At 62.4% G+C, this 27,511-nt stretch overlaps 3 protein-coding genes and 1 long non-coding RNA gene across 7 annotated transcripts; 2 read left to right on the forward strand and 2 right to left on the reverse strand.

Annotated features, from left to right (window-relative positions):
- The first annotated feature begins 838 nt into the window (after positions 1 to 838).
- On the forward strand, positions 839 to 6,064 carry SCN2B (sodium voltage-gated channel beta subunit 2). Of its 2 annotated transcripts, none has more exons than XM_033081584.2 (4): positions 839 to 1,029; positions 3,487 to 3,653; positions 3,790 to 4,000; positions 4,122 to 6,064. In XM_033081584.2, exons 1-4 carry the CDS (start codon positions 960 to 962, stop codon positions 4,319 to 4,321), a joined length of 648 nt encoding a protein of 215 aa, XP_032937475.1. In that variant the 5' UTR covers positions 839 to 959; the 3' UTR covers positions 4,322 to 6,064. The 2 variants fall into 2 exon arrangements, with proteins under 2 accessions (XP_032937475.1, XP_032937476.1); XM_033081585.2 differs by lacking the exon at positions 839 to 1,029 and adding an exon at positions 1,608 to 2,532.
- On the reverse strand, positions 5,051 to 6,837 carry LOC122149460. Its single transcript, XR_006163122.1, has 2 exons — positions 5,586 to 6,837; positions 5,051 to 5,553 (listed from the first exon to the last, which is right to left on the reverse strand). It is a non-coding gene; the product is annotated as an uncharacterized LOC122149460 (long non-coding RNA).
- Positions 6,838 to 6,975: 138 nt separating this feature from the next.
- On the forward strand, positions 6,976 to 18,368 carry SCN4B (sodium voltage-gated channel beta subunit 4). 3 transcript variants are annotated; one of them, XM_033081576.2, is made up of 6 exons: positions 6,976 to 7,319; positions 11,783 to 12,057; positions 14,660 to 14,823; positions 15,492 to 15,717; positions 15,887 to 16,016; positions 16,099 to 18,368. In XM_033081576.2, exons 1-6 carry the CDS (start codon positions 7,156 to 7,158, stop codon positions 16,190 to 16,192), a joined length of 1,053 nt encoding a protein of 350 aa, XP_032937467.1. In that variant the 5' UTR covers positions 6,976 to 7,155; the 3' UTR covers positions 16,193 to 18,368. The 3 variants fall into 3 exon arrangements, with proteins under 3 accessions (XP_032937467.1, XP_032937470.1, XP_032937468.1); XM_033081579.2 differs by lacking the exon at positions 6,976 to 7,319 and adding an exon at positions 11,424 to 11,575; XM_033081577.2 differs by lacking the exons at positions 6,976 to 7,319; positions 11,783 to 12,057 and adding an exon at positions 11,503 to 11,575.
- Positions 16,300 to 26,716, reverse strand: TMPRSS4 (transmembrane serine protease 4). The gene is made up of 13 exons (XM_033081514.1): positions 26,708 to 26,716; positions 22,820 to 22,850; positions 22,625 to 22,738; positions 22,351 to 22,503; positions 22,136 to 22,265; positions 21,223 to 21,324; positions 21,099 to 21,139; positions 20,521 to 20,680; positions 20,255 to 20,421; positions 19,983 to 20,078; positions 19,746 to 19,885; positions 19,457 to 19,606; positions 16,300 to 16,626 (listed from the first exon to the last, which is right to left on the reverse strand). Exons 1-13 carry the CDS (start codon positions 26,714 to 26,716, stop codon positions 16,300 to 16,302), a joined length of 1,620 nt encoding a protein of 539 aa, XP_032937405.1.
- Between the last annotated feature and the right edge of the window lie 795 nt (positions 26,717 to 27,511).

The raw sequence follows: 27,511 nt of genomic DNA on the forward strand, positions 1-27,511 counted from the left end.
GGCATCCCTGCTGCCTCCCCCGGGCTCTGCTGCACGGGAACCGAGCTGTGCCCTGCCTCTGGGGCATCCCTCGCCTCTCTCCATCCTCATCGCTGGACAGTGATGCTGTCCCAGCAAACGCCACCACCCCGTGTCCCAGGGCCTGAGCAGGTCTGTCACCACCTCTCTGCTCTCCAGAAGCTTGTCCTTGTCCTTCCTGCACCCATCTCTGCAGCTGGAATCCAGGTTTGGAGCCCGGGGCCCAAAGGCTTCCCCATCGATGGTACAAAGGGGACAAAAGGCTTTCTCCAGCCTTTACTGCTGGGCAGAGCCTCCCCATCCCAAGGCTGGCTGAGGAGAGGTGCGATCCTGGGAGAAGATGCTGCTGGAGAAGGACAAGGAGTCTCCAGCAGTGTGGCAGCCCTGGGAAGTGATGGAGCCATCCAGGTGACCACGAGCACCTCCACCTGCTGCAGCCTGCCTGGGGCATCCTGGCTGGGCTGCTGGGGCCCCTCTGCTGTCCCCAGCCTGGAGCAGCCCCCTGCTCCCTGCCCGGCTCTAGGAGGGCATTCCCAACCCTCCTGGGCCCCGCTGGGCTCTCCAGAGCAGGAGCTGCTGCCGTGGATGGTGTGAGCAGGGCTGGGCACAGGGGACACCCCTGCATGTCCCCCCTGAACCCGGGGGGCTGCGGGGTCTGCAGGGACCCACCGTGTGCCACAGAGCAGGCAGCCGGCACTGCCAGGAGCTGTCGCCTGCAGTTCAGGGGAAAATTTTTCCGCCCTCCCACTCCGGCGGCTGCAATCCACCAACCACAGCATTTACTGCTTTTTTTTCGCTCCAGCCATATTGGGCTGTGGGGAGAAAGCGGCTCTAATGTTCTATGTCACCTGCAAATAACCCGGGCGTTCGAAAAAGCACCTCCACCACCTCCACAACCCACACCAACACCACGTCCTCTCCACACACACAAGTCCGACAAAATGAGCCCGGAAGCCTGGCTCCCGCAGCCCACCTTGTTCCTCACTGGCCTCACCTTGCTCCTGTCGCTGGGTAAGTGTCGGCTTGACCCCCTTGCATGTGCCCAGGTGGGGACACACCCGTGCCCCCGGCCAGGAGCCCCCTGCCCGTGTGCCAGCCCCGGCGAGCGCAGGGATGGGGACGGAGGTGCTCTGGCTCTGCCACCAGCCAGGGTGACCTGCTTTTGGGCAGGGTGGGGGGTACGGTGCCGCTGCATCTCCTGCTAAAAACACCCTGCATCCTGCTGGCTGGGTGCGGAGCACAGAGCCCTTTGCATGCCGGGCAGCTGGGGACAGGGCTGGCGTGGGGACAGGGCTGGCAAGGTGCTGCCAGGTGGGCTGTGCTGGCTTGTGGCTGTCCTTTGGGGGGCTGGCAGGTGGGCTGTGCTGGCTTGTGGCTGTCCTGCGGGTGCTGGCAGGGCTGCTGTGGCTGTCCCCGTGGCTGTCCCCGGGCTGGTGGCCGGGCAGTGGCCGCGGTCCGTGCGTGCTGCCCGGCCCCGCAGCAGCCGCGCTGTGTCAGCAGCTCCGCGGCCGCATCGATCGCGGCCGGGAATGCAGCGCTCCTTTGAAGTGCTGTCCTGGAGCTCCTGATGGGGCTGCTTTTCCCCGAGGAGAAAACCTGGGAAAGGAGGGCACAAAAGCGAGTCAGGGCTGCTGTAGAGGCTGCTGTAATTGTACCCCCCCAGCCTGGGTGCAGCATGACGGAGCGTTTGGGAGCCTGCGCAGCGCCGCAGGACACGGCCTGGCGCTCCCTGGGGTTTGGGGGTTTCTGCCCCCACCTCTCTTGTCCCCCAGGGCTGAGTGCCCAGCCAGTGCAAAGTTTGGACCCACACACATGGCTGCTCCTAGGTCCTGCCAGGTGTCCCTGCTTGGGGTGGCAGGTTTGCTGCTGGTGGCTTCATCTCTCTGTAGAGCCCTGAGGACACAGGACAAGGACATGCCACCCACCTGCAGGCACACAGGGCATCGTGTGAGGGGCACTCAGACAGTGATTCCATGCAGGGATCCCCTCCAACCATTCGTGCTGGGACAGGCCAGCTCCTGGCTCTTCTCTCCCATCCCTGCAAGGTTTCCTTGGAGGCATCAAAGGTGTTGGCTTCCACAGGGCAGCAAGGCTGTGACACTGCCTCAGGACACTTCTTCCTGCCTTGGGTGCTGTGTCTCATCCCCATGCACCAGCTGTGCCCATCCCTGTGTCCCTGAGCCCTGTGGGAGCCCTCCCTGCTCTGGGGCTGGATGGAGATTGTTCCCCATGGCTGCCAGCACAGCAAGGAGCCGGCCCCAGAGCTAGATCATACCCACTCTGACCCTAAAGAGCTTCAGGGTGCTGCTGGTTCACACCTGGCAGCGGGACCTGGGGCTCAGCACGGCTGTCCCTGCAGCTTGGGAAAGGCTCTGGTCCCTGGCTGCAGAGCCTGGCCCCTTTCCTGCCCTGCTTGCAGGCGGACGCAGCGGCCAGCGGAGCAGCCCTGACATGCACCCAGCTTGGCCTCGGGAAGAAGGTTTGAGAGCAAAGAGCAGCAGCCCAAGGGGAGAGGTGAGGTGATCACAAAAGCACCTGGTGGCAGTGTCGCTGTGCCTGTCCTGTAGGGTGTCACGGCCCCCCAGGACACTCTGGTCCCTCCCAGGGCTCGCTGTCCCCGTGTCCCTGTGCTTCTCAGGGCTTGGCCTCGTGTTTGCAGCCAGCTCAGCTGCACAGGAGCCTGCTCCCCTTGCCCAGCCTGGGAACAGTGCTGGATGCAGGCGCTGGGTTTGGGTGCTGCTGAGGGGAGCTGCAGGGAAGGAGTGGAGGAGGGAGCAGGGCACAGACACCCCATCCCTGCCCACTGCCAGGTGAGCCCCGCCAGCTGCACCAGCTAATGCCCCTCATTCTCAGCAAGGCCAGGGAGCAGGGACTGGCCTTGTTCCCTCAGCAGCAATCGGGATCTTGCTCCGGTCATTCCCAGCTGGAGAATCCTTGCGTGGGCGCTGCTGGCAGGGAAAAGCATCTGCATTCCTCGGAGCCCCTGGGGCATTCCCTGGCTGATCCCAGCCCTCGCTGCATAGCCGTGTCCTGCTGGGGATGAAATGTGATGAGCTCAGCCTGGATTTGCGTGTGGCTGTGGCGCCGGCCCCGCGTGCTGATGCTGCAGCCTTGCTCAGCACCATCGATCCCGCAGCAGCACGGCCTCGGGGGACAGCCGGGAGCAGGGCTGCCTGCAGCCGGCAGCGTTCAGCACCGCGGATGGCACAGCAGGGTCACCAACCCTGGCACAGCAGGGTCACCAACCCTGGCACAGCAGGGACGAGGTGTGTCCTGTCCAGCCAAGGGACGGTGCCAGGGCTCGGGCTGCTGGGCAGGGAAATTCCAGTCCTGGCTGCATGCAGAGTGCGTGGATGTGCCTGGAAGGGAATGCCAGGCCGCAGGGAGAGCTCTGTGCAGGCTGGGCAGCATGGGGACATGGGCTCAGCTGCCAGGGTGGCACCCCCCAAATTCATCTGCATTCGGCAGCACCCCCGAGGCTGGGCATGGAGGTCATGGCCCCTCCCACCATCAATGCATTGAATGGCTCCTCCGTGAAGCTCTCCTGCACCTTCAACTCCTGCTACAAGGTGGAGAACAAGCAGTTTTCCCTCAACTGGACGTACCAGGAGTGCAGTAACTGCTCGGAGGAGCTGGTGAGTCTCGCTGGGGGTCCTGCACCAGCTCAAAGGGGTTTTCACAGGGCAGCATGTGCAGGGAGGGAGTGCTGGTTGGGAAATGAGCCCGTGGGGTGCCAAACGCTCCTCACCTGCTGTCCCCATGGCTGCCCAGTTCTTGCAGTTCCGCACCAAGATCATGAACAAGCAGCTGGATCGCTTCGGGAACCGCGTGGAATTCACCGGCAACCCCGCCAAGTACGACGTGTCCTTCACCCTCAAAAACGTGCAGCTGGAGGACGAGGGCACCTACAACTGCTACGTGCTGAACCCCCCGGACCGGCACCGGGGCCACGGCAAGATCAGCCTCAAGGTGCTCACCCAAGGTCAGTGGTCCCCTGTGCTGCGGGGCACCCGCGGGTGCGGGGCTTGTTCCCAGAGTCCTGCCTGTTCCCAGCTGCTCCCAGGGGACACTGCGTGCCCTGAGCCCGTGCCCTGTGTCCCCAGAGCCCCCCAAGCACGACTCGACGGTGGCCGTGATCGTGGGCGCCTCCGTGGGCGGGTTCCTGGCCGTGGTGATCCTGGTGCTGATGGTGGTGAAGTGTGTGCGCCGGAAAAAGCAGCAGAGGCTCAACACGGATGACCAGAAGACAGAGGAGGAAGGGAAGACGGACGGAGAAGGCAACCCGGATGAGGGCACCAAGTAATGCCCCCCTGCCCGCCCCTCCCTCCTCTCCCCTGTACAGCGTGACCCTCTTGATGTGCTTCCCAGAGCAAGGATTTCTGTCTCCCCAGAGCATCCCTCCTTCCATCCCAACACCCGAGCCAGCCTGAGCAGGGCGCACAGAGAAGGTCCCCGGAGCCTGGCTGTACTGGGCAGGGCTGGGGAGGGGGGGCTGAAGGCCCTGAGGCTGAGCTGAGACCAGCCTGTCCCCTGCTCTGAGTGCCAGAGCTGTGAGGAGGTGCTGGGGACAGGCTGGGGAGGGTGAGGGGGGATCTGTGTGGTTCTCCACATGTAGGGACTGGAGCAGGGGGTGCCAGGAGGGGCAGAGGGGTCTGGGCAGCCCCGTGCCCCGTTGTCTGCTCTCTGCCCCAGTAGAAAATGAGAGCAGGGGCCAGCAGTCTGCCCTTGGGGTCACAGCTCATCCCGAGGTGCTCCTGCTGTTCCTGGGCTACTGGCACTGGTGTTCCCACCCCAAGGGATCCTCATAGCTGCCAGTCTCCTCCTTGCAAGCTTGTGCTCCTCAGGGACTGTCCCAGGCTGCTCAGATGTCAAGTGGCCAAGGCCATGAGCCCACCCAGGGTCTTGGAGCTTTGTGATGCTTTGGAACCATTGATGGCTCTTGGTGTGCAAGGGTTGGACCCTTCTGCCTCTTGGGCTGTTTTTGGGTCTGAGCATTTCAGCCCAAGGTGCTGGGCTGACTGTCTTGTGCTTGTTTCCTTTTTGGGGAGGGTGTTTGTGGTGGAAAATGCCCAGCTGATGTCTCAGACTGAGGTGCTGGGGAGTGCTGGGGTGAGGCTGCTTGGGACAAAGAGCTGCTGAAAGGGAGAGGAGCTTTTGGGCACTGTCTGGCAAAGACTGGGCACAACAGCAGGCCCAGAGTTAGGACAGCTCTGTCACCCTGGAGATGCTGAGACTGCCTCCTCCAGCCTCCCTGCAGAGCACTGCACACTGTAACTGCCATGGCAATGCACTGCCAGCGTGCCCAGCCCCGTGTGCCACCTGCCTCACCTGGCAGGTGAGCTGTGCTGGCTGCAGCACCGGGGCTTCAGGCAGGGAATGACCCAGGGCAGTGTCCCCTGTGGCACCAGACCTGAGCTTTTCCTCTCCTGTGGCTGCCAGGAGGGGGACAGTGCACGGAGCCGCAGGGGACACTGCAGGGGCCAGGTGATGGAGGTCCCGTCACCCACGAGCAGCACTGCCAGGGAGAGGGGACACCTTTGCAGTGTCCCTGTGCAGAGAAGGGACACCTTTGCAGCGTCCCTGTGTAGGTACCATCCTGGCAATGCCATCAGGCTCCAGGGATGGCGGGACAGCTGTGCCCTCCCTGCTCTGCTCCATCGCTTTCCACCCCGGCCCCACGTGCCCTGTCCATCCCGCTGGACCCCGCTGAGCTCCACGCTGCTCCCCTCCCATCCGCAGCAGGAATGTGCCGTGTCCCACGCCTGGCTCCCTCCCAGGGGGAGGGCAGGGCTGTCCCCACTCCCTCCCAGTGCCAGCAGGGCTCCCGCCGCCCTCTCCAGAGCCGGGCTGTCCCCAGCTCCTGGAGGGACTGAGCCAGCACTCGGGGGCACAGAGGTCTCTGAGTGTTGCACATGACCGGTCTTGCATCTGCCTTTCATTTCTTTTCGTGCACTACCCTCGGATTGCAACTTGCCAATGCATCTGTCTGTACATAGCTGCACACAGCAGAGCCGACAAATACACAAATACAGATCTGTACACACAGGAGGGGCTGCTCTGGGTCGTGCTGTGGCCTTGGCTGTGCGCCTTCCCCATGGCTTCTCGTGCCGAGCACTCTGCCGAGTGCGGGATGTTTTTATTGCTCTTTGTACAGTCAAACAAACAAAAGAACAACAAAACACTGACTCTGCCCTCGATGCTTTTGTGCCGCAGCCTGGAGGGGCAGGACAGGCCCCCATCTGCTCTGCCTGGGGGATGAGCCCGCTCCAGAGCGGAGCTTGGTCCTGCTGGGTGCTTTGGGTGCCAAGGGAGCCCAGGGCACCCTGTGTGTCCTCAGCTCTGTCCCTGGGAGCTGCCACAGCCGGGGCAGTGCTGGGGGTGGGAGCGTGGCCAGTGCTGCCCCAGCATTCCCACAGGGAGATTTCAGGGGTGCTCCACACCCTCTGTGGGGCCTCCAGGACCTGTGCCCTGTCAGCTTCTCCACTGTGCTCCTCAGAGAGCTGGGATTGATGGCTGCTCACGGCAGGTAAGGCTCAGCAGGCTCCAGCAGAGCCCGGGGCACGTGCCGGGTGATGGACACCCGTAACCGGCTGTTCTCCCGCTCCAGCAGCGCCGTGGGGATGCTCCGGAGCAGCACGACACAACTGGGGCACGGTTAATAGGCACATCCATCAATTCACCCACCGTGGAGAGGCGAGGGAAGTTCTGACAGCCGCCCTCTGCCGTGCCTCTCCCTGCTGCCCTTCACTCCGGGCCGCCGAGCGCCGGAGCCTCCCAATCCCTCACACAGGCAGGGTCTGGCCACACACTGCCCCAGGGCACTGCCACCACCTCTTTCCACCTTCCAGCCCTGCCTTCTGGCCTCCCCAGCTCAGCAGCAGTGCCAGCGGGATGAGCTCTCCCCGTGTCCCTGTCCCTGCGCCCTGGACGCCTCAGCGTGGGGTCAGCGCTGCGGAAAACCTCCAGCTTCCCATGGCACCTGTCCCTCCCTGAGGAAGGGCACCCAAATCACCTCCAGTGTCCTGCTGACACAGTCCTGCAGCTCTGGGCTGCTGCTGGGGGGTGCAGATAATCGATCCCTGGCCCGTGGCAGGGAACAACTTTGCCGTGCAGGGAGGAGCAGCTCCCGGGAGGAGGATGTGGAGTTATCCCCACCCAGCCTCGGCGGGTCAAATACAGCCAGAGGCAAAGGGGATGGGGGACCCCTGGGCGCTTTCAGGGTGCTTGTTAGGGTGTTGTTGGCAAAAAAACTTGAGGAGAGCAGTGGCATCACAGAGGACACCCCGTGGGACACAGCAAGGGTGAGTTCTCACTGCAGGGGACTGAGGGCATGGCAGCAGCCCCCAGCGCTGGGGCTCCACGGGTTTTCCAGAACCAGGGACATTCCTTGGACACAACCATTTCTTTGGGCCAGGTGGGATTACAGGTGTTAAAGAGCAAGAGAGGGGGTGGGAGGTGGCAGGGACCTCTGCCTGTCCCTGTGCAGAGTCACAGGGGACTGGGGGGTGTCTCAGAGAGAGTCCAGAGCCACAGTCCCTGCAATGCTGCCCTGCTCCCGGCAATGGGAATTAAACAGGGGGCACCTGGAAAGGGAAGAGCCTGGGGCAGTGAAGTCCGGAGCAGTGAGGGGTGTGAAGGGCAGCTCTGGGGGATCAGGATAAGGAGGGTTCGGCAGAGGTGGGCTCGGGCTGTGCCGGGTCGGGATCAAACTTTCTCCTGGGATACAGCAGGGCTGCCTCAGCGGTTCTTGCAGATGCTCTGCAGTGGCTGCCGGGGGACACGGACGCTCTTCCCCTGCGTGTTTCAAGGGCCCGTGGAAAGGGGTGAGGAACCTGTGCGCTCCGAGGGCAGGCAGCTCCGCGGGCGGGGGCGAGCAGGCAGCGGCAGCGCAGGGAGAGGGGAAAGCACCGCTCCGAGGGAGAGCTGCAGGCAGCCGAGAGCTGGAATGACAAAAGCAGCCAGGTACTCACCCGCAGTCTGTGCCCGGGACCTCTCGCTCAGCTTCCAGCCCGGCCAGTGCGCCCCAGCCCGGCCAGCCCTGCAGAGGCTGATCCCTGCGGTGCCTCCTGCCCACTGCCAGCTGCCGGGATGCCAGCCCACCTTGTCTTTTAAAGGTCACAGCCAGAGGACCTTGCAGTAAATATAAGGTGCTGATGGGAAGCTCTGTTCCAGCTTTGCCACCTCCTCCTCCCCCTCCATTGGCAGGATGTGCTCCGGCTCCGGGAGCACAGCCTCGTCTGGCTCGGGGAGGTTTGGAGGAGGCTGGGACTGTGCTGCTGGGGCAGCCCCTGGCAGGATGCTCCGGGGCAGCCGGGGCCAGCGCTGCGCCTGCTGCGTTGAGCTGGGAGCTGCAGCCCAACTGCTCTGCTCAGCCCTACCTGGTCGGCGCCCACGTGGAGAGAGGCAGGAGCCCTGCTCGGAGTTTAACCCTTCCTGCTGTGCCAGCGCAAGGTGAGAGGGACTGAGGGAGCACAGGCGGCCACTGCCCCCCGGCAGGCTGCGAGCCAGCTGGCAGCACCCCTGAGCCCTCCTTCCTGTCCCCCAGGGAGGTGACAGAGTCCGAGCACAGGGTGCTCGCCGTCCCTGAAACCAGACGCAGCAGCCTGGTGCTGGGCTCAGCAGAACAAGTTTCCGCTGAGCCGCAGGAATCCCGGATCCCTCTCCGGACATCCGCGCCCTGCCGAAATCCCCGGGCCAGCTGCTGCCCGTGCCCTTCCCTGCCCCGGCAGGCCGGGCTGGGGACAGCCGAGCCTGGGCAGCCCCGCGGCAGTGGCAGATGTCTCACGGGATCAGTCGGCCGAGGAGAGCGGCCGGAGCTGCCAAGTGTGACAGCTCCATCAGGCGCTGGTGACAGCCAGCGTCCCCTCCCAGCCCCGGGCACAGCTGTGCAGGACAGCGGGCACGGGATGCCAGGCTGGCACCTCTGCGGGAACACGTGGCTGCAGGAATAAGCACGGAATAAGCTGGGTGCCCACCTGCCCAGTGCACCCTGTCTGTGCCAGTGCCCGCAGGAGCTCGGTCGTATTCACTGGGCAGCCCTTGCAGCCAGGTTTCCCAACCTTCCTGCCCCCAGAGGGATTTAGGGCTCTGCTAGTGAGATTCTCAGAGGCGGTTTAGCCAAATGCATCCCAACTTGCATCCCAAATGTGAGCAAACTTGGCAGGCACCTGAGCATCCCAGGAGGGCTCCTCCACACCTTCCCCTGCGCCAGGGTAGGGGTGCTACTGGTCCAGGTCCCGTGTGCTGGGTGCTGGCCTCAAACTCACCTGCACCTGTGTCTCTGGCCCCAGCAGCCACCAGGCACCCCTGCAGGGGTGACAGGCGTCCCTGCAGCCCCTCGCCTCTCTCCGCCCGCCCTCTCACAATTAGTGATGCTCCAGCAAACGCTGCGCTCCTCCTCCCGTCTCCACACAGCGCCTGCGGCTCCGCTCCCCTCCCTGTATGCATCCCCTCTCTGAATCCATCCCCTCTCTGAATCCATCCCCTCTCTGAATCCATCTCCTTTCTGAATCCATCCCCTCTCTGAATCCATCCCCTCTCTCAATCCATCCCCTCTCTCAATCCATCCCCTCTCTCAATCCATCCCCTGTCTCAATCCATCCCCTCTCTCAATCCATCCCCTCTCTCAATCCATCCCCTCTCTGAATCCATCCCCTCCCTGAATCCATCCCCTCCCCGAATCCCCTCCCCGAATCCCTCCCAGCCTCTCGCCGAGGCACCTTCTGCTGCATCAGCAGAGCCGCGCACTCCGCTCCCGCAGCGCCGGCTGCCAGCGCCGCCCTGCCCGCTCCCCGCTCCGCCTGGATTTTTCCTGCCTCTCTTGCCAGCTCTGCAGCCCTAACGCCTCAACCCACAGGCACTGCTGGCATCCTCTCAGGCTCCCCTGGGATGCCCCCGTGCCCTGCAAAGCCTCCTGCTTTCCCTCCCCTCTGCTGCTTCGTGCTCTGGCCGGGAGAGCTGCAAAGGGGGCAGGGTGGGGATGGGGAGCCTCAACGCGCCCTGGAGGTGACAGGCTGTGGCACCTCAGACATGCAGGCAGCATCCCTGCTCTCACACCCAAAAAACCGATCAATCAGTTCGGGGAAGCCATGCCCGGTCCCTGGGGTGAGCTTTGCCAGGACGCGTGCCCTGTGTCACCGCAGCCCAGAGGGAAAGTCAGCTCCGTTCGTGCTCCAGGAGTGAGGCAGCGCCTCCTCCCCTTCCCGCCACGGCTGTTTTGGGATGCGTCACCTCCCGCACTCCGCTCTCTGCACAGGGCTCTAATGGACCTGGGCACGCAGGTGAAGCTCTGCCTGCCCCACCACGCCCCGGAGGTTTCCATTAGGAGAGCCCCGAGCGCTGCCCGTGGGATGCGGTGTGCCGAGGGCAGGCCTAATGGATGCGACGGCGAGGGAAAGGTTACTGAGACAAGAACTTTAGTGCAGCTAATTATCCCGGAACAAGATCACGGCGAGAAAAAGAAGTTCTCAGAGTGTTCCATTTGGCGCCGGGAGGGTCCCTCTGCAGCCATCGGGGTTGGGTTTTGCATCCCACCTGTGTGTGCTGTCTGCCTCGGGGGTGGAGGGCAGGGACATTGGTGTCTCACTGCTGAGGTGCCCTGAAAGAGAGCTGAGACCCAGCCTCGTCCTGTTTTGTTGTCCTGAGAAGCCACCAGCCTTGGTGGCACTTTGGCCTCTTCCCAATGTGGCCCAAGGCAACATCAGCCCAGTGTTTCCAGGCCACCACAGAATGTCTGAGGTTGGAAAAAACTCTAAGACCAAGCCCAGCTATTTACCCAGCACTGCCAAGGCCATCACTAAACCATGTCCCCAAGTGCCACAGCCAGGGTTGGTGACTCCACCATTGCCCTGAACAATCTGTGCCAGGGCTGGACAACCCTTTCAGCGAACAAATCTTCCCTAACACCCAACCTAAACCTCCCCTGGCACAGCTTGAGGCCGTCTCCTTTTGTCCTGTCATTTGTTACCTGGGATAAAAGCCCGACCCCCACCTGGCTCCACCCTCCTGTCAGGGAGTTGACGAGAGCGACAAAGTCCCCTCGAGCCTCCTTTTCTCCAGTTTAAACCCACAGCTCTCTCGGCCTCTCCTCATCCTACTGATTCTCTGGACACACTCCAGCACCTCAATGTCCTTCTGTCGAGGGGCCCAGAACTGCTCCCAGGATTCGGGATGCGGCTCCATCAGTGCCGAGCACAGGGGGACCGTCACTGCCCTGGTCCAGGGAGCGCTCCCCGATCCCCGGACGGGCGGATGAGCGGGGGGATGAGCGAGGGGGGATGCACGGGGCGGGAGCGCGGGGGGATGCGCGGGGGGATGCGGAGGAGCGCGGAGGAGCTCGGAGGAGCGCGGAGGAGCGCGGAGGAGGGCTCAGCGCAGCCCCGCCCGGCGCGGCCCCGCCCGGCGCCGCTCGCCCTCCGCGGGGGCGGCCAGAGCCGGGCGCTGCGGGCAGCAGGGACCGCTCCGCTCCGCGCCTGCTGGCCCCGCTCTGCAGCCATGGCCCCGGGCTCGCCCGCCGCTCGCCACCGCGCCGCGCCGCGCCTGCTGGCCGCGCTCCTGGGTAAGGGGCGCGGGGGGCTGCGGGGACCCCTCCGGGTACCGCCCGCGTCCTGTGTCCCCCCCAGCCCGGCTCCCCGGCGGGGACCCTGCCCCGGGGACCCGCGGCAGCCCGAGGCGGGGGTCCCCGCTCCGCGCCCAGCCCCCGCAGCCCGCCCGCCGCGCCCGGGGATGCCGCCCGCGGGCGCTAACGCCGCTCTCCGCTCTGCAGACGGACGGTCCGGAGCGCCGGGGATAAGTCACTTGGCCAAGGTGACTTCGCAGCCGAGCCCCAGCTCCGAAGTCCCGGCTCCAGCCCCTGCCCTGCCCGCACCGGCGCTCCCGTGGCCAGCGCTTCTCTCTCCTGCGAGCACTGCGGCTGCACCCCGCTTTGCCCCGCTCCTGCGCTGCCCGGCCAGCGGGGACCGCGCTGCCTGCCTGCCCGGGACCGGGGGATGGCCGCGGGGAGGCCATGCACTGCTTCAGCGCCAGCACGCCCGCCGACAGGTCATTGTCTTACAGTTCGTTCGGTACAACGACCGTCCGCATGTGCTTGTCCCTGCCGCGGGGACCGACCCGCGCCGCAGGGCCGCTGCTTGGAGCATGATGCCCAGCCCTGTGTCCAGGGATGCCCGAGATCCCCGGCCACAGGGTGCAGGGAGGGGCTGGCAGCCGTCCCCTCCCCACTGCACACCTGGGGCAGGCTCCAGCCACCTGCATCAGCCTCACGCACCCGCCGCACTCCCGCTCCCGTGGGTCACCCCCGTGCCAGCCTGGACCCGAGGGCTGGCTGTGCAGCGCTTGCTGCTGGGGCACTCCCGTGGGAGGCGTTTTAGAGGGCAAAGTGCTTAAGTTAAAGGATGCTGGAGACACAAAAAAGCATGTAAGTACCTGACGCCCTGCAAGATTTGGGTACCAGCAGCTGAGCTGGCAGTGGGGTGCTAGGAGAGACTCGGAGATGCTCGAGGCCATTCGGGGGTCGGGGCTGCAGGGCGTGGAGGTGGGAAGCTGGTCCCACAAGTCGCTCAGGTGGGCTGGGAGCTGGAGAGGGCGGTGGGCAGGGGAGCGCAGGGCGGGTCTCTCTGTGTCTGTAGCTTTGGGGGATGCCGCACTCCGCAGGGAGTGGCAGCGAGCTCCTGGCTGTGCCACGGAGCCACGCACAGCCCCTTCCTCAGGAGAGGTGAGGGCCGTGTGTCCTGTCCCAGGGCACGCCACACCCGGCCTCGGGCTGCCCAGGGAACTCCTGCCTTTGAACCCCGCTGGAGAGGAGCCCGGCCAGCCTGCCAGGCATGGCTTGCTGCCTGTGCCAGGATGTCACGCTGACTTTTATGGGCAGTGAAAGTTTTTCTAAAGCAGCTTTCGCACATGTGGCAGCCCGGGGTGAGCTCAGCGAGCCCCCGCGCTGTGGGGAGCTCTCCCTCTGCAAGAGCAAAGCACAGAGCACAGGCAGCAAGGCTCTGGCAGCAGCAGGAGCGGCTGCTCCCTGCCTCCCTGGGCTGTCCCTCGGGGAACGCTGGTGCCTGCAGGCATGGGGGGGAGCCTGGAGCCCCCAGAGGAGTGGCCCTGAAGGTTGGGGGTCTGGTGGTGCGAAGTGCAGCCGCTTTGGGAGGGTGTGGAGAAGCAGAGCTGATCGCGGCAGGGTCAGCCAGTGCTCCCCCAGCGTGTTTTCCTCGGTGCTTTATTTAGTGGTAACGTATCAGTTTTGTCTTTCTGAGAGCACAGGATGTCAGGAGCAAGGTCAGCCTCGATTTACCCCACGCATTCAATTCAGATTACATTCTAAGGGTGACAGACAGGTTTTAAAGTGTTACAAGCTGCAAGGAATCATCTTTCCTGTGAGTGAGTGTCCGCTTGCAGCACGCTGCAGGCTCAGACCTACCTGCAGAGCCAGGCATCCCTCTGCCAACTCCTGCTCCAGGGGGACAACTCCTGTCCCCCGGGACACTCCTGCCTGTGAAGTCCCCTCTGTAGCATCCCCAGGGCTGCTACAGGAGCCTGACAGCTGCAGGAGATTCCATCTGCCGGGAACCACTCCCTGAGGTTAGCTCCGGCCTCTCGAGCAAAACGAGGAGTGCTTGTGTGTAAAGTTAAATAACTCCTCGCCTGCAGTGCTTGCAATGCAGCACTGCAGCAGGGCCCGGAGCCCAGGATGCAGGGCTCTCGGGCTTGGCTCCGGCTGCGACGTGCCTGGGGAGTTGTTAGCACCGGCTTGTGTGGGAGAATAAATCAGCAGCTGAGGCGGCTGCAGCGAGAGGAGAATCCCAGACAGAGGGCAGCGTGTCCGAGTTGAGGTGTTGGGGCGGCTGGGGATCGGCTTGTGGCCGTGGGAAAAGCTTTGTCCCCCGGATTTTGTGCCCTGGGGAAGCTCTGCAGGGGTGGCTGAGGGCTGGGAAGGGGGAGGACAGTGCTTTGCTGGGCTGTGCCACATCTCAGCCGTGCCACATCACACAAACGGGACGGGGCTGTGGTGGGATGGGATGGGGAGTGGGGCTGCTCCTCTGGCCTGGAGCAGAGCATCCCTGTGCTCCCCCAGAGGATCTGTGGGGACAGTGGTGGCCCAACCCAGCACAGTCCCTGCACCCCAGGAGCGTTCAGCTACAGCTGGGCTCCTGCCTGCTCCTCTCTCCCTGCTCGTGAGGAGGTGAGGAGCAGGAGAGCTGCATCCTGCAGTTTGAAGGTCATCTGGCAGCTCTGGAGCCGGGGCTCACTGCTGGGTGCGAGGGGGCTGCTCTGGAGGGCGAGCGGGTGGCAGGCGGCCAGGACAGCCACGCTAATTACTGCTCCAGCTCCCGCCTGAAGAGCAGAGCTCTGCTTCGCCTTGGCTTTTTTCTCCCCCTTTAAGGTCTTGCTGGAGGCCTGTGGATAACATGCAAATCAGGGCTCTCATTTGCACACTTTATTCGTGGGGATATTCTGGTTCCCTTTGAGCCCGCGCTGTCTCTGTGGGTGACCCAGCCCCAGCTCCTGCAGGAGCAGGTCCCCTCTGTCACCGAGCCGTTCTAGGGCTGGGGACAGGCTCCTTTGCTCCTGCCACGGCAGCCTGGTATGCCAAAGGGGACGAGGGGTGACAAAGCCTTGGCCTCACTCTCTCCTCCGCTCTCCCTGCCAGGTTTGCACGTCCTCGCCATCGCCTTCGCCTTGGAGGTGTCGGTGGGGAAGACCAACACGGTGACAGCTCTGAACAACTCCAACGTCCTGCTGCCCTGCGTCTTCTCCACCTGCATAGGCTTCCAGGACCTGGTCTTCACATGGTATTTCAACTCGACAGAGCTGGTGGGTGGCTCTCTGGGCTCTGCCTCTGCTTTCCTGGCAGGTCCTGCTGTGCTTTCCCGGTGCAGCTCAGTGCTGCAGTTCTCACAGTTCCCTTTCTCCTCGTGCAGGATGCCCTTCTCTCCGAGTGTCACCAGCTCTGGGGGGACAAGGCTGTGCAAACAGGGTGACTCAAATACCCCAGAACATCGTGCTTTTGGCACAAAGCTGTTCTAGATTTGCTGCTGCCCACGGTCTCGTTCCTTTTCATAAATTGGCTGTTCAGGTGCAATTCTGCACTTAGGGCAAATATGGTTCATTTCCCCTTCCTTTGCTTACTCTGCAATATGAAAGGTTCTGTATGGATTTGCTTCCTGCTGGGAATATTTGGCTCCTCAGTTCCTCAGCAGGGGGGTTGGTTTGGAACAGTTCTGGCCAGCAAAGGAGCTCATTTTCTCTGGTCGTCTCCCATTTTTGGCATGGTCTGTTACATCATTTCAGGGCAGATCGGATCTGCTGCTTCCCGGTAGGATGTGCATCGGGTTCCTCTCCATTAAAGCCATTCCTGCTTTAATTGGGTGTAATGGGACGTTTGGTGGGGGTGTCTGTGTGTGCAGAGCTGAGTCTGGGCACCATCAGGAGAGCGAGAGCCTTTCCCTCACCCAGCTGCTCCTGCCCCACTGCCTCTGCAGATTTACCACGGCAAGATCAAGAACAAAGCCTCGGAGCCCACCCGCATCTGGCACAACCCGCGGGTGGAGTTTGTGGGCTCCACCACCAAGAAGGACAACAACATCTCCATCGTGCTGAACAACGTGGAGTTCAGCGATGCCGGCAAGTACACCTGCCACGTCAAGAACCCCAAGGAGAGGAACGCCCAGCACAACGCCACCATCTTCCTCACCGTGGTGCATAAGAGTGAGTGCTGGCCGGGCTCTGGGCTGCTGGAAATGCCAGCACACGGGGACAGGCTCCTTGGGTGCTGCATGGCGGTGGGTGACAGCCCTGGAGGCCTCGGGGGGAGCAGGCTGTGGTTTTTTGGGGTGGGATGTGCGGCTGCCCCACCTCAGCACCTTCTCTCCCGCAGTGGTGGAGACAGACAACACCCTGACAATCATCATCCTGAGCGTGGTGGGGGGGCTCATCGGCCTCCTCATCCTCTTCATGCTCATCAAGAGGGTGGTCCTGTTCATCATCAAGAAGACCCAGGATGGGAAGTGAGTGCGGGGGTGCTGCCGGGGGGTCGCGGGGAGCGGGGTCGGGGGCGCTGCCGGCTGCCCGTGCGCTCTCCCTGTGCAGGAAGGAGTGTCTGGTGAGCTCGTCAGGGAACGACAACACCGAGAACGGCCTGGCCGGCTCCAAGGCGGAACAAAAAGCACCACCAAAGGCATGAACGAGCAGCCCCGCGCCCGCCTCGCCCCGCCGCGGGAGCCCGGGCACGGGACGAGCCTTCCCCTTTTGTTTTCTTTCCGAACTGCCAGCGCTTGAGACATGTTTCTATTACACACGTGCCTGCAACCTGCACTGCTTCTCGGACAGGGCTGCGGCTGCCGGGGGGACTGGGAGCTTCTCGCGGACTCGGGCTGGGAGGCTGCTGGGGCGCAGGGAGCCGCCGGCTCCGCTCTGAGCACAGGCAGGGCAGGGCAGGGCAGGGCAGGGCCGGTGGGTGCCGGGGCTGGGTGCTGGGTACCCGGAGGGTGGGGTGGCACGCTGGGTGCTGAGCTGAGATGACTGGCAGCCTCCTGCTGCATCCAGGAGGTGTTTCCGGGCAGGGATGCTCAGCTCAGAGCTGGCCGTGCAGGTGGAGTGGCGCAGGGGGAAGCAGGGCTGTGATAAGCACACTGGAGAACCAAACCAGAGACAGGCCCCTGGCTGTGCCTCGGTGCCTCCCACAGCAGGGCTGGCCCGGCTGGCCGTGTCCCAGGGCCACTGCTGGCCCGTATGGGGTGAGGTCCCGCATTTCACCCCGGCTTTGTCCCCGCCATCCCTGGGAGCATCCCCAGGCAGCCGTCCCGGGAGCTCTCCCTGGCTTTGTGCTGCCCCCTCCCCTCTCTCTGGGGCTCGGCACTCGGAGCAGCGATGCTTTTGATGCTGAGCTCGTTCCGTGCGTGATTTTGTAGGAGATTCCAGGGGAAAGCAGCCAGTTGCGTTTCCCTTGGCCATGGCCGTGCAGGGAGGGAGCACAGCCCAGCCCTGGCGAGGGGAGCCGGGCCAGGGCTGTGCCACCAGCCCGCTGGGCAACCCTGGGCAAGTTGCTCTGGCTCTCCATGCCTCAGTTTCCCCATCTGTAAAATGGGGACAATAATACTGCTCTACCTCACGGGGTGGGTGTGAGGTGTCCTTGGCTTTGGTGGTGAAGTGCTTGGGGATGAGGGGTGCTCAGAAAGCCAGGGGGTCTCTGTCAGGGGACTCACAAGGATGTGAGACACAAAGTCAGCGAGCTACAACTGAGGTTGACAATCTCCTTTAAAACGTGATTTGTTCCCTATTTCTCCAATCAGCAGGTGTCTGACAGTGAGGCTGCAGGACAGGCAGCTCCCCTGTCCCCACAGTAAATTGGGATTCACAGCTGAGCCGTGACTTGCTGTGGGGGTTTGTGCCCTGGCAGAGGGGCTGGAGTGGGAGGCAGGCGAGGATTTAATGGCCAGGGTGAACAAGGAAAGGCTGGGTGCTGCTTTCTCTGGAGATGCTGGTGCACAGCAGGCTGGTGACCCCAGGCTGGGCTCGGGGGCACTCATTGGAGCAGGGCTGTGTGCTCGGCACAGGGGACAGGAACTGGCACCTGGCCCCAGGCAGGTTCCCTTGGCAAGTGGGAGTCTTGATCTCCTCTCCGAGGGTCTGTGGGACCCCCAGGCCAATCAGTTGACCTCTCTGTGCCTCAGTGTCCCCATGTGTGAGCTGGGGACAGTGAGTGAGAGCCACCTCTCCAGAGCTGTGAGGTGCCCTGCACGGCTCTGCCACCCCCCCAGGGTGGAAGGCGCTCTGGTGCCAGGTGTTGTGACACTGCCACCAACACCTGGGAGAGCCCAGGAGGAGGCCTGAGACCTCCCAGTCACCCCGAGAGACCCCCAGCCCGTCCTTGGAGGAGCCCTCCTGTGGGGGAGGACAGCGAGGCGAGGAAGGGAGTTTTTTAAAGAACTATTTTTAGCTGTCCTAACTTGTTGGCCTTTTTTAGGCGGCGCGTGGACTCAGCTCCACTCGCTGCCGGATATGCAATGCTGCACTATGCATGGATTACTCCTCTGGCTTGATGGGAAAAGTCCACACAAGCGGTGTTAGGAATGTAACTCCATGTGCACACGGCTGCCCCGGGGGAGCGGGGCTTGTGCCAGCACCAGCGGGGTCCCTGCTGTCACCGGGGCTTTGGGGGGGCTGCCGAGGCTTTCTGGGGCTTTTTGGGGAGGGGGTGTGTGCTGCCACAGACACGTGTGTGTCCAAGCAAATGTGAAGCTGCGTGGGGGGATCCTGCGTGTAAGCACAGGGGCTGTGTGATGACTTACAGCACATCTTTGCACTCTAGAGGTTTAGTTAGCTTTGCCTTGAATGAAATAAAGTTTACGTTTACTAGAGAGACTCGCCGTGGTTTGGGGTTGCTGTGGGGCTGGGGGGGTGGGGGGGATTGGGTAAAATTAACCCGTGAGGAAACAGGACAAAGGCTCGGGAGGCTGAGTGTGAAAAAACAAATCCTTTTCTTTAATGGGGATAGGGGAACGCTCTAGAGCACAATCATCATTTCTCTCTGTACAACAGGAGTGAGCTGTCAGCAGCTTGGCCCCCCAGGAGCCATCCTGCCACAGCGGGGTCAGCACAGGGCAATAAATTAATCCTTGTCCGGAAGGGAGCTTGAGCCAGTGAGATTCCTTCACGGGATCAGTGGCCATCACTCCAGTCACCCTTTGCCTCCTTGGCTGGGCTCTGGCGCCCTAAATCACAGCTGCCAGCGAGGGTTTGGGAGCCTCTGCTCACCTTCCACGGCTGAGATCCGTGTCCCTGTTGCTGCCAGAGCAAGGGCAGAGGGATGGGAAGGGAGGCTCGGGGCGAGAAGCGACCTGTTCCGGCAGGTCTCAGAGCTCTGACTGCGGGGGGAGAGAGACACAGAAGGAACTGAAAGCTCTGAAAGTGAAAGCTCTGAAAGTGCAGCCGAAATAAGAGGAAAGCAGCCGTGTCCTAAAGGAGGCAGCTTAGCTGCAGGGAGTTGTCTCTGTCTCTGTCTCTGTCCCTGTCCCCTGTCCATGTCCCCGTCCCTGTCCCCTGTCCCCGTCCCTATCCATGTCCCCGTCCCTGTCCCCCGTCCCTGTCCCTGTCCCTGTCCCTGTCCCCTGTCCCTGTCCCTCTCTCTGTCTCTGTCCCTGTCCCCTGTCCCTATTCCTGTCCCCTGTTCCTCTGTGTGTCCCCTGTCCCTGTCCTGTCCCTGTCCCCTATCCCCTGTCCCCTGTCCCCTCTCCCTGTCCCAGTCCCTGTCCCCTGTCCCTGTCCTTGTCCCCTGTCCCTCTCCCCTGTCCCCTGTCCCCATCCCTGTCCCCTGTCCCTCTGTCTGTCCCTGTCCCTGTCTCTCTGTCTGTCCCCTGTCCCCATCCCCATCCCTGTCCCCGTCCCTCTCCCTGTCCCTGTCCCCGTCCCCATCCCTGTCCCCATCCCTGTCCCCTCGGGCACTGACCCTGCGCACGGTGGAGATCCAGTCCAGGTAGGCACGGACACTGGTGTAGACGCCGGGCGTGCTGGGGGTGCCGCAGCCCTGGCCCCAGCTGACGATGCCCACGACCTGCCAGCGTCCTCCCGAGTAGAGCAGGGGCCCGCCGCTGTCCCCCTGCCGAGGACAGACCCTCAGACGGCCCCGCAGAGCCACAGCGCTCGCAGCAGCCGTTCCCAAACAGCTCTTCCCTCAAAGGAGCCGTGCCAGGGGTGGGTACAGACCCCCCAGCCCTGTGAGCAGCCCAGACCCCCACCTGGCAGGTGTCCACGCCGCCCTGGGGCAGGCCAGCACACAGCATCCTCTCGGTGACATCGCCGTGGTAGGCGGCCAGGTTGCAGCTCTGCTTGTCGATGAGCTCCACCTCGGCCTGCTGCAGGCGCTCTGACAGCTTCCCTGGGTGACACACGGCCTCTCAGAGGGACCCCGCTCCTGCCAGCAGTGCTGGGGGTGCTCTGCCTTGTCCCTGTCACCCCCACGCTGTGTCACTCACCGTGCTCCTCCGTGTAGCCCCAGCCGATCACCCACAGGGGTGTGCCCGGCACCAGCTCCTCATCAAAGTAGGGCAGGCAGATGGGCTTGGTGCTGTCTGGAAAGGAGATGTGATGGGGGGGCTCACAGGGACAGGGCCCAGACTGGCTGGGGACAGCCACCAGCTCCAGCACTCAGTGCCCACAGGACGCTGCCACACCGGGCACCACCATCCCACTGCTCAGTGCCACCAGGGGACACTTGTGACTCCTGCCCCAACTTTGCCAGCCTCACCTGAGTCGTGCACGGGGGAGTGCAGCTTCACCAGGGCGATGTCATTGTCCTTGGGGGACGCAGGTGTCACCTCTGCCAGGAACACCTTCTCCACGGCCAAGGTGGCAGCGCCCGACAGGAGGTCGGAGCCGGCTTTGACACGCCAGCTCTGGATGATGGGGTTGTTCCTGTGCCCAGACAGCGCTGTCACCGCTTGTCCCCCCGTGGGGACAGGCACAGAGAAGTGCAGGACACAGAAGCTGCCCCCACGGGGAGTGCCCACTCACTTGAAGCAGTGCGCGGCCGTCAGCACCCAGCCGGGCCCGATGATGCTGCCCCCGCAGATGTGCTCCTTCCTGTACTGCAGGCTGACCTGCCAGGGCCACGCCTCGATGGCAGCCGGGCTGCCCCCCAGCACCCGCGGCGTCCTCACGCTCTGCCCGCAGTCTGGAGGGGACACGAGGGACAGAGCCAACCGAGGCTCCCGGGGACACGAGCATGTCCCATCCCCTCATCCCCTCAGTGCTGCTGTCACCCCTCATCCCCAGGCTGGTTGGAAGGGGTCCAGCCATCCCCTGCCTGCTCCAGGACCCCCAGTTTAATCAGTTTAAATAATTTAATCAGGGTAATTCGGCAGTAAAAGCAAACCCAAACAGGTATCTGGGTAAGCCTCCCTTAGGTGTTTCATTTCTGGGAGGTTTGTGCTGCCTTAACGAGGTTAGCAGTAATTAAATCCATCTTTCGTCGTGCAAACACTGTGGGATGGGGCTGGGATGGAGCCACACTCCCACGGGGCCGTGCCAGGAGCGAGCACCTGGAGCAGGACAAGGTGCCCACAAGGTCCAGCCTCCACCACGGTACTTACTGGAACAAAAGAGCGACACAACCAGCCCCGAGAGGCATTTCCTGCAAGAGGGAAGAAAAGAGCTGGACCTGGCTGCTCTGCCAGGCAGCACAGGCAGCTCGGGGCGCACACAGCCCCCACTCACCTGCCTGGCTCCAGCACCTGGAGGCTCCCGTTGCTCAGCGCGACCTCGCGGGGAGGCAGCGGCTGCCCCTGGCTCGCCTCCACCCCCTGGAATGCTGGGGTGCTGCAAGACACGGGGGGACAGGGCTGCAGGTGTGGGGGGGACAGGCACTGGTGCCTCAGCACCTCAGGAGCCTGGATCCCATAGGAGAAAGGGACAGGAATGGCGAAGTGGGGATGTGACAGCCCTGGAGGGCTGGGACACTGCTCAGGAGCAGGGACAGGAGCAGCTGAAGGAGGGGAGAGTGTTCCCTGCCATGCAGAGGTGTGGGCAGGTGGCTCTGGGAGAATTCAGGGGGGTCCTTGCTGTTGTGACATTTGGGACCTGTGTTCAAAGCCTCAATCACTGAATTTTCGGACCTGGAAAATGCCAGATTTTACTCAGTCTGTGCTCCTACAGTGGCTTAAACACCAGAACCCATCTTAAAAGGGACGTGCAGCCCCCTGAGCCTCCCTCCCCAGGTGAGCTGTGCTGGCAGGGAGGCCTTGGGCTGCAGGTAGGGGGGATGGAGCAGAGCAGGAGCAGAGCAGGGTGTCGTGGGCTATGGCAGAGCAGGGCAGGGTGTCCATGGGCTGTGGCAGAGCAGGACAGGGTGCCATGGGCTGTGGCAGAGCAGGACAGGGTGCCCATGGGCTGTGGCAGAGCAGGACAGGGTGCCATGGGCTCTGGCAGAGCAGGGCACAGCACTCTGCTCTCACGGGAGGCTGCCAGGGCTCCAAGCCAGCTCCTGGGGACTCACAGAGCGCTCTGTGTGCTGGGCATGCACTGAAACCATCAGTGCAGAGCTCTGAGTGCCTCCCAGATAAGCAGAGCCCCACTCCAGAAGAGCTTTTCAGGAAGAGGGGAGGTGAAACAGGAGGAAACAGCCCGGTACCTGCTGTAGCCCATCTGCTCACAGGCAGCTCTGGCCAGTGCCGGGGTGAAGAGGTCGTGGCACACACAGGACCAGGCTCCAGTGTGGCTGTTGAGCACCTGCAGGATGGATCTGTCTTTGGAAACACGGGCTGGAGGCACACACAGAGTCAGCTTTGGCACGGGGTGGCCGCAGCAGCCCAGCCCCCGGAGCTCTGGCGGGTGTCCTGCACTCACCCCCGGCTGGTGGCCCCTCGGGGACCCACTGGGGACAGTTGGCCTCGTCCTCGCCCTGCAGGCAGTCCAGGTGCCCGTCACACACCCGCTTGAGCGGCACCAGCTTCAGGGGCTGCTTGCAGAACAGGTAGTGGTAGCCCAGGTAAATCTTCACTGCAGGGAGAGGGGGCTCAGTGCACAGCTCCAGCTCCTGGGCAGGATCAGCAAAGAGCTGGGGCTGTGTTTGCTGAGCTGTGGCCATGGAAAGGAGGGGGACAGAGATCAGGGGCTGTACCCAGGAAGCCGATGGCGACCAGGCAGGCGAGGGTGAGCACCACGGCCAGGACGAGGATCCCCAGCCTCTTGAAGGACTCTGGTGTCCTGGAGGATTTGGGTCTTGTGCAGGGACCTGCAACACAGAGGAGCGTGGCCCTGCATGGCTGGGCTCAGCCTGGCACTGCTCATCTCCCCCAGCTCCCAGCGGTGTTACCTCTGCCATTGAGCCGCTCCGAGGCCGAGTCCTGCAAAGCAGAGAGGAAAACCAGTTATGAGCTGGAAGTGCAGGCACAAAGCAGCTGGGAGGCAGGAGGGCCAGATGTGGTGAGGGCAGTTGGCCCCGTGGTGAGCTCACAGCCCAGGGAGCAGCAGGGATGAGTAGGAAATCTGCCCCCACCTTCACCTGAGGTGGCTTTAGAGCTACTGGGAATGGGGGTGGCTGCTCCTGTGGTGACAACGCCCTGCGGTCACCCAGGGTCACCTGCTGCCTTGTTCCCACAGACACCACCTGTGCCGTTCCAGTAACTGGCTCTGAATGGTGCAGAGTTCCTGTCATTTACACACCAGAGGCTTAAAAACTCCCAGGTGTTGGGAAAGAGGCGCTTTCTGCTGTGCAGAGAAACCCTGAGTCAAAATACACACGCCTGCGGGGCTGTGGCACACGGGCGTGCCACCGCGGGGGCTGTGCCTTCAGCAGGGTCAGAAGCGGGGTGGCACAGCCCGGGTGCTCCCTGCAGGGCTGCAGGAGCACCGGAGGAACCAGCCCGAGCCAGGGGAACCAGCACTCCCAGGGCGGGGAGGGAGGGAGGGCCGTGCTGCTGCTAAGACACAGGGTAAACACAGCCAGGGCTGGAGTGACAATGACTCAGGCATCGATCCGCTTGAGCTCCTCAAAATTATCCTCCTGTAACCATCCTTGTGGGAGAAACTGCCGGTGATGGGAGGGCAGGGGCTGTGAGCTGGGCTGGGTGGGTGGCTGGAGCCCAGAGTCCCTTTGGGAGGGTTCAGGTGGGCACTGTGGGTGTCTGATCCGTGCTCTCCATCCGTGCTCGAGCCGTGCCACACAGCAGCTGTTTGGAAAGCTGTTCCTGCTCCACTGAGCCCGGTCCCTTCCATGCCCTGCCAGCCCCAGTGAGCTCTTCTCTTTGCTGTTGCTTCTGCACTCTGCCACCACAGGTAAGACAAGATTTTTGCATGAACAGAGGTAAGGAAGGTTAAACCTGCTGGGATAAACCGTGCACAATCCAGGAAGCCTTTGCTGCAACTGCTGAGCTTCAAGAGCAGCACAGGCCTGGAGATGATTTGTCACATCAGATGAGAGCAGAGGTCCCTGTGCCACCCCAGGGCTCAGAGGCCAGGGCTTGGCAGAGCAGGGTGGGGGCACTGGGGATGTGGCACAGCTGAAGGGAGCTGTGTGCCAAGGTCAGGGGAGAGGTGAGCCCTCCCTGCCCGGGTCAGTGTGCCAGGGCATGTTCAGCCATGCACACACGCTCTTCCAGCAGGATTTTACAGCAAGTGCCAAGCCATTCCCCCTGGGCTAGCCCACAAAGGCAGGCTGGCTTTGTGAGGAGGAAGTGTTGCCTCCCTGCTGTGTCTCTGCAGCAGGGCTGGGGCTGCTGGTTTTGGGAACAAGAAGCGACCTGTGCAGGGCAGGAGTGGTGGCACTGCCTGGTGCCATGTGGCTGTGTCCCAGCACGTTGGTGTCTGGCTCTCTGAGGAAATGCCAGCAGCCTTTCTGCCAAAGCCAGGCTCAGCTGGCACCCGTGCCAAGTGTGGGCAGCTTGTGCCAAATTCCCCACCCTGGACGGGCTCTGCTGAGCTGCTGGGGTGCAGAGCCTGTTTCTGTGGGAGCTGGAGGGCAGGGTGGGAAGGGGAATTGGATCCTGCATCTCCCACCTCGGCTGCCCTTCCTGAGCTGCTTCTCTGTGGAGAAGGGAAGAACTCCCAGAGGCCTGGGAGTTTTGTAACCAACATGTGCCAGCACAGGCAGCCCAGGGCACGTGGGGCTGGTCCTTCCTCATGCTGACCTCCTGTGTCACCATGGCCTGGATAATGGGATCCTAACGGTCCCTGCAGGAACGGTCCCAGCTCGGATGGATCCTCCAGGCCCCACTGCAGCAGCACAGCTGCCCCTCTGTCCCCACACTGCCCACACTGTCCCAATCATGTCACCCTCTGCCGGGCTCCTCTCCAAGCACCAGGTCTGGTGTGGATGCAGATGAGATGGGGGATTAGTGGTTTTTGGGGGTTTTTTTTGTATTCTCTTCAGTCCATCAACCTCTTCTGTTTCAAAGGGATTCAGAGCTTGGAGCTGCCTCTCCATGACTCCTCTCAAACCCACAGTGCGAGCGAGAGCTGCACTGGTTAAATCCAGAGCAAGGCGAGGGCTGTGCCTGCTCCTGTGTGGAGGGACGTGATTTCCAGCAGGACTCAATGCTACCGTGACTAATTGAGCTCCCTTGCTGTGTTCTTCTTGGGGCACTTCGTGTCCCTGTGGCCATTCCAGGCTCAGCAGTGCGAGTGCCAGCACAAGAGCCATGGAGTCCTGATGAACCTCCCCTCCCCTTCCAACGGGGAATCCGTGCAGGGTGTGCAGAGCTGGGCTTTGTCCCTCCCTCAGGAGCAGGTGGGACATTCCTTCACCAAACCAAACCAAACCAAACCAAACCAAACCAAACCAAACCACACCAATCCAAACCTAACCAAACCAAACCACACCAAACCAAACCTAACCAAACCAAATCACACCAATCCAAACCTAACCAAACCACACCAATCCAAACCAAACCACACCAAACCACACCAAATCAAACCAAACCAAACCAAACCAAACCAAACCACACCAAACCTAACCAAACCAAACCACACCAAACCAAACCAAACCAAACCAAACCAAACCAAACCACACCACACCACACCAAACCAAACCAAACCAAACCAACCCACACCAAACCACACCAAACCAAACCAAACCAAACCTAACCTAACCAAACCTAACCTAACCAAACCAAACCAAACCAAACCACACCAAACCAAACCTAACCTAACCAAACCAAACCTAACCAAACCAAACCAAAGCACACCAACCAAACCAAACCAAAGCACACCAACCAAACCAAACCAAACCAAACCAAACCAAACCAAACCTAACCAAACCTAACCAAACCAAACTAAACCAAACCAAACCAAAGCAAAGCCCACCAACCAAACCTAACCAAACCACACCAATCCAAACCAAACCAAACCAAACCAAATCTAACCAAACCAAACCTAACCAAACATAACCAAACCAAACCAAATCTAACCAAACCAAACCTAACCAAACCTAACCAAACCAAACCAAACCAAACCAAACCAAACCAAACCAAACCAAACCTAACCAAACCAAGCCAAGCCAAGCCAAGCCAAACCAAACCAAACCAAGCCAAGCTTTGCAGGGTGATCAGATGCTGAGTGACTCCTTGGTTGTGGGGATTTAACCCCTGGGTGTGTGTAGGCATGGCAGGGAGTGAGTTCCCCACCCTGGAGGGGTTCATGTCCCAGTGTGCTGCTGCTGGAGGGTTTTGCAGTGCCCAGCGAGCTTGGTCATACTCGTCTGCCCTCCTGGGGAAGTGTCTCCCTCCCAGGGGGGTCTGCATGCCAGCCTGGGGTTTGGTGGCCGTGGCTTTTCCTGCACAGAGCACTGCGAGTGAGTGCCCTGTGCTGAGCAGAGGCACCAGCAGTGCAGTGGTGAGAGCTGTGCCGGGGCTGGGAGGGACAGGCTCTCACCCAGGAGGTTTCCAGGAGCGGACAAGACCCTTCAGAAGTTCCTGTTCCCCTTGGCATGGGGACACTGCCTTGCTTGTCTGCTCCCGGGCTGGGAGAGGGAAAAGCAGCCCCAGAAATGCGGGAGTGAGAACGGGGGTACCACATCCAGCCACGGAGGGGTGTGAGGAACAGCGGGGAAACCCTTCCTTGGCTGCTGCCAGGGCCGGGGAGCAGCAGCTCTTGAGGCCCGGGCTGCCCCATCCCCTCAGAACCGTGCACGGCCGGGTAGGGGCTGTGCGGGATCCGATGCCCATCCCGGGGCCGAGGGCTGCGGGCAGCGCTGCCAGCGACTCACCATGTCCATCCAGCTCCGGCCTGGTCCCTCCGCTGCCGAAACCCTGCGGATGTCCCCGGTGCGGGACACGGGGGGCTGCGGCTGCCCCGAGAGCGGAGCCGGCGATGCTCCCGCAGCCTGCGCGCTGTGCCCACGCCGCTCGCACTGGGGCAGGACCGGCCCGGCCCTCCTTAAAACCCACAAGGGGAGTTGTGAAACAGGAATTATGCTTTGTATTGTAATACAACACCGGTCTATCAGCAGCACCATCACCTGCGGTAATCTCCCCAGCATCTGCCACTGCGGGTGACTCACCTGCGGGGCTGCTGTCACCAAATAGCTTATCAGGAGTGAACGGACTGATTTTTCCTGCTCCTCCTGATGATAAGAGGATCCACTGCCATCCCGCTCTTTGTCCGGCTCTTCCGCGTTGCGCTGGGTTGCTGTCAAACCGAGGTTCGAGTAGGTGGAGGAGGAAAGGAGGAGAGTTTGTGCGCTGGGTCACTCGGTCTGTGTGTCCCCAACAGCCCCAGGTCACGGCTGGCACTGCTGGGGGAAGTTCAAGGGAAGGGAAGGGGGTTCCCAGGCAAGGTTACCCCAGGCTGCAAGGGGGGGACCATGGGGATGATTTGGAGTCATGGATCTGGGATTATCCAAGAATAACCAATCACTCTGGGATGGAGGGGCTTGCCTTAGCCTGGCAGGATAGGAGGGGGGCCCAGGGAGCAGGCTGGGGTCGGGGAGGCTGCTGGCTGCCCTCTGCTCACTCATGCTGGAGGTGCTGGGCGTGCAGGATGGGCCGAGCTGCTAATTACCCCCTTCCCC

Source organism: Catharus ustulatus, chromosome 28, assembly GCF_009819885.2.
Source record: "Catharus ustulatus isolate bCatUst1 chromosome 28, bCatUst1.pri.v2, whole genome shotgun sequence".
NCBI lineage: Eukaryota > Metazoa > Chordata > Aves > Passeriformes > Turdidae > Catharus > Catharus ustulatus.

Coding starts and splice junctions, on each gene's coding strand:
- SCN4B (XM_033081576.2), top strand. CDS start 7,156: ATGTGGAGTTATCCCCACCCAGCCTCGGCGGGTCAAATACAGCCAGAG. Junction 7,320..11,782: donor CCCCGTGGGACACAGCAAGG/GTGAGTTCTCAC, acceptor TCCGCTCTGCAG/ACGGACGGTCCGGAGCGCCG. Junction 16,017..16,098: donor AAGAAGACCCAGGATGGGAA/GTGAGTGCGGGG, acceptor CTCCCTGTGCAG/GAAGGAGTGTCTGGTGAGCT.
- SCN2B (XM_033081584.2), top strand. CDS start 960: ATGAGCCCGGAAGCCTGGCTCCCGCAGCCCACCTTGTTCCTCACTGGC. Junction 1,030..3,486: donor CACCTTGCTCCTGTCGCTGG/GTAAGTGTCGGC, acceptor TGCATTCGGCAG/CACCCCCGAGGCTGGGCATG. Junction 3,654..3,789: donor GTAACTGCTCGGAGGAGCTG/GTGAGTCTCGCT, acceptor ATGGCTGCCCAG/TTCTTGCAGTTCCGCACCAA.
- TMPRSS4 (XM_033081514.1), bottom strand. Junction 19,886..19,982: donor GGGCTACACGGAGGAGCACG/GTGAGTGACACA, acceptor TGTGTCACCCAG/GGAAGCTGTCAGAGCGCCTG. Junction 19,607..19,745: donor GCGGCGTGGACACCTGCCAG/GTGGGGGTCTGG, acceptor TGTCCTCGGCAG/GGGGACAGCGGCGGGCCCCT.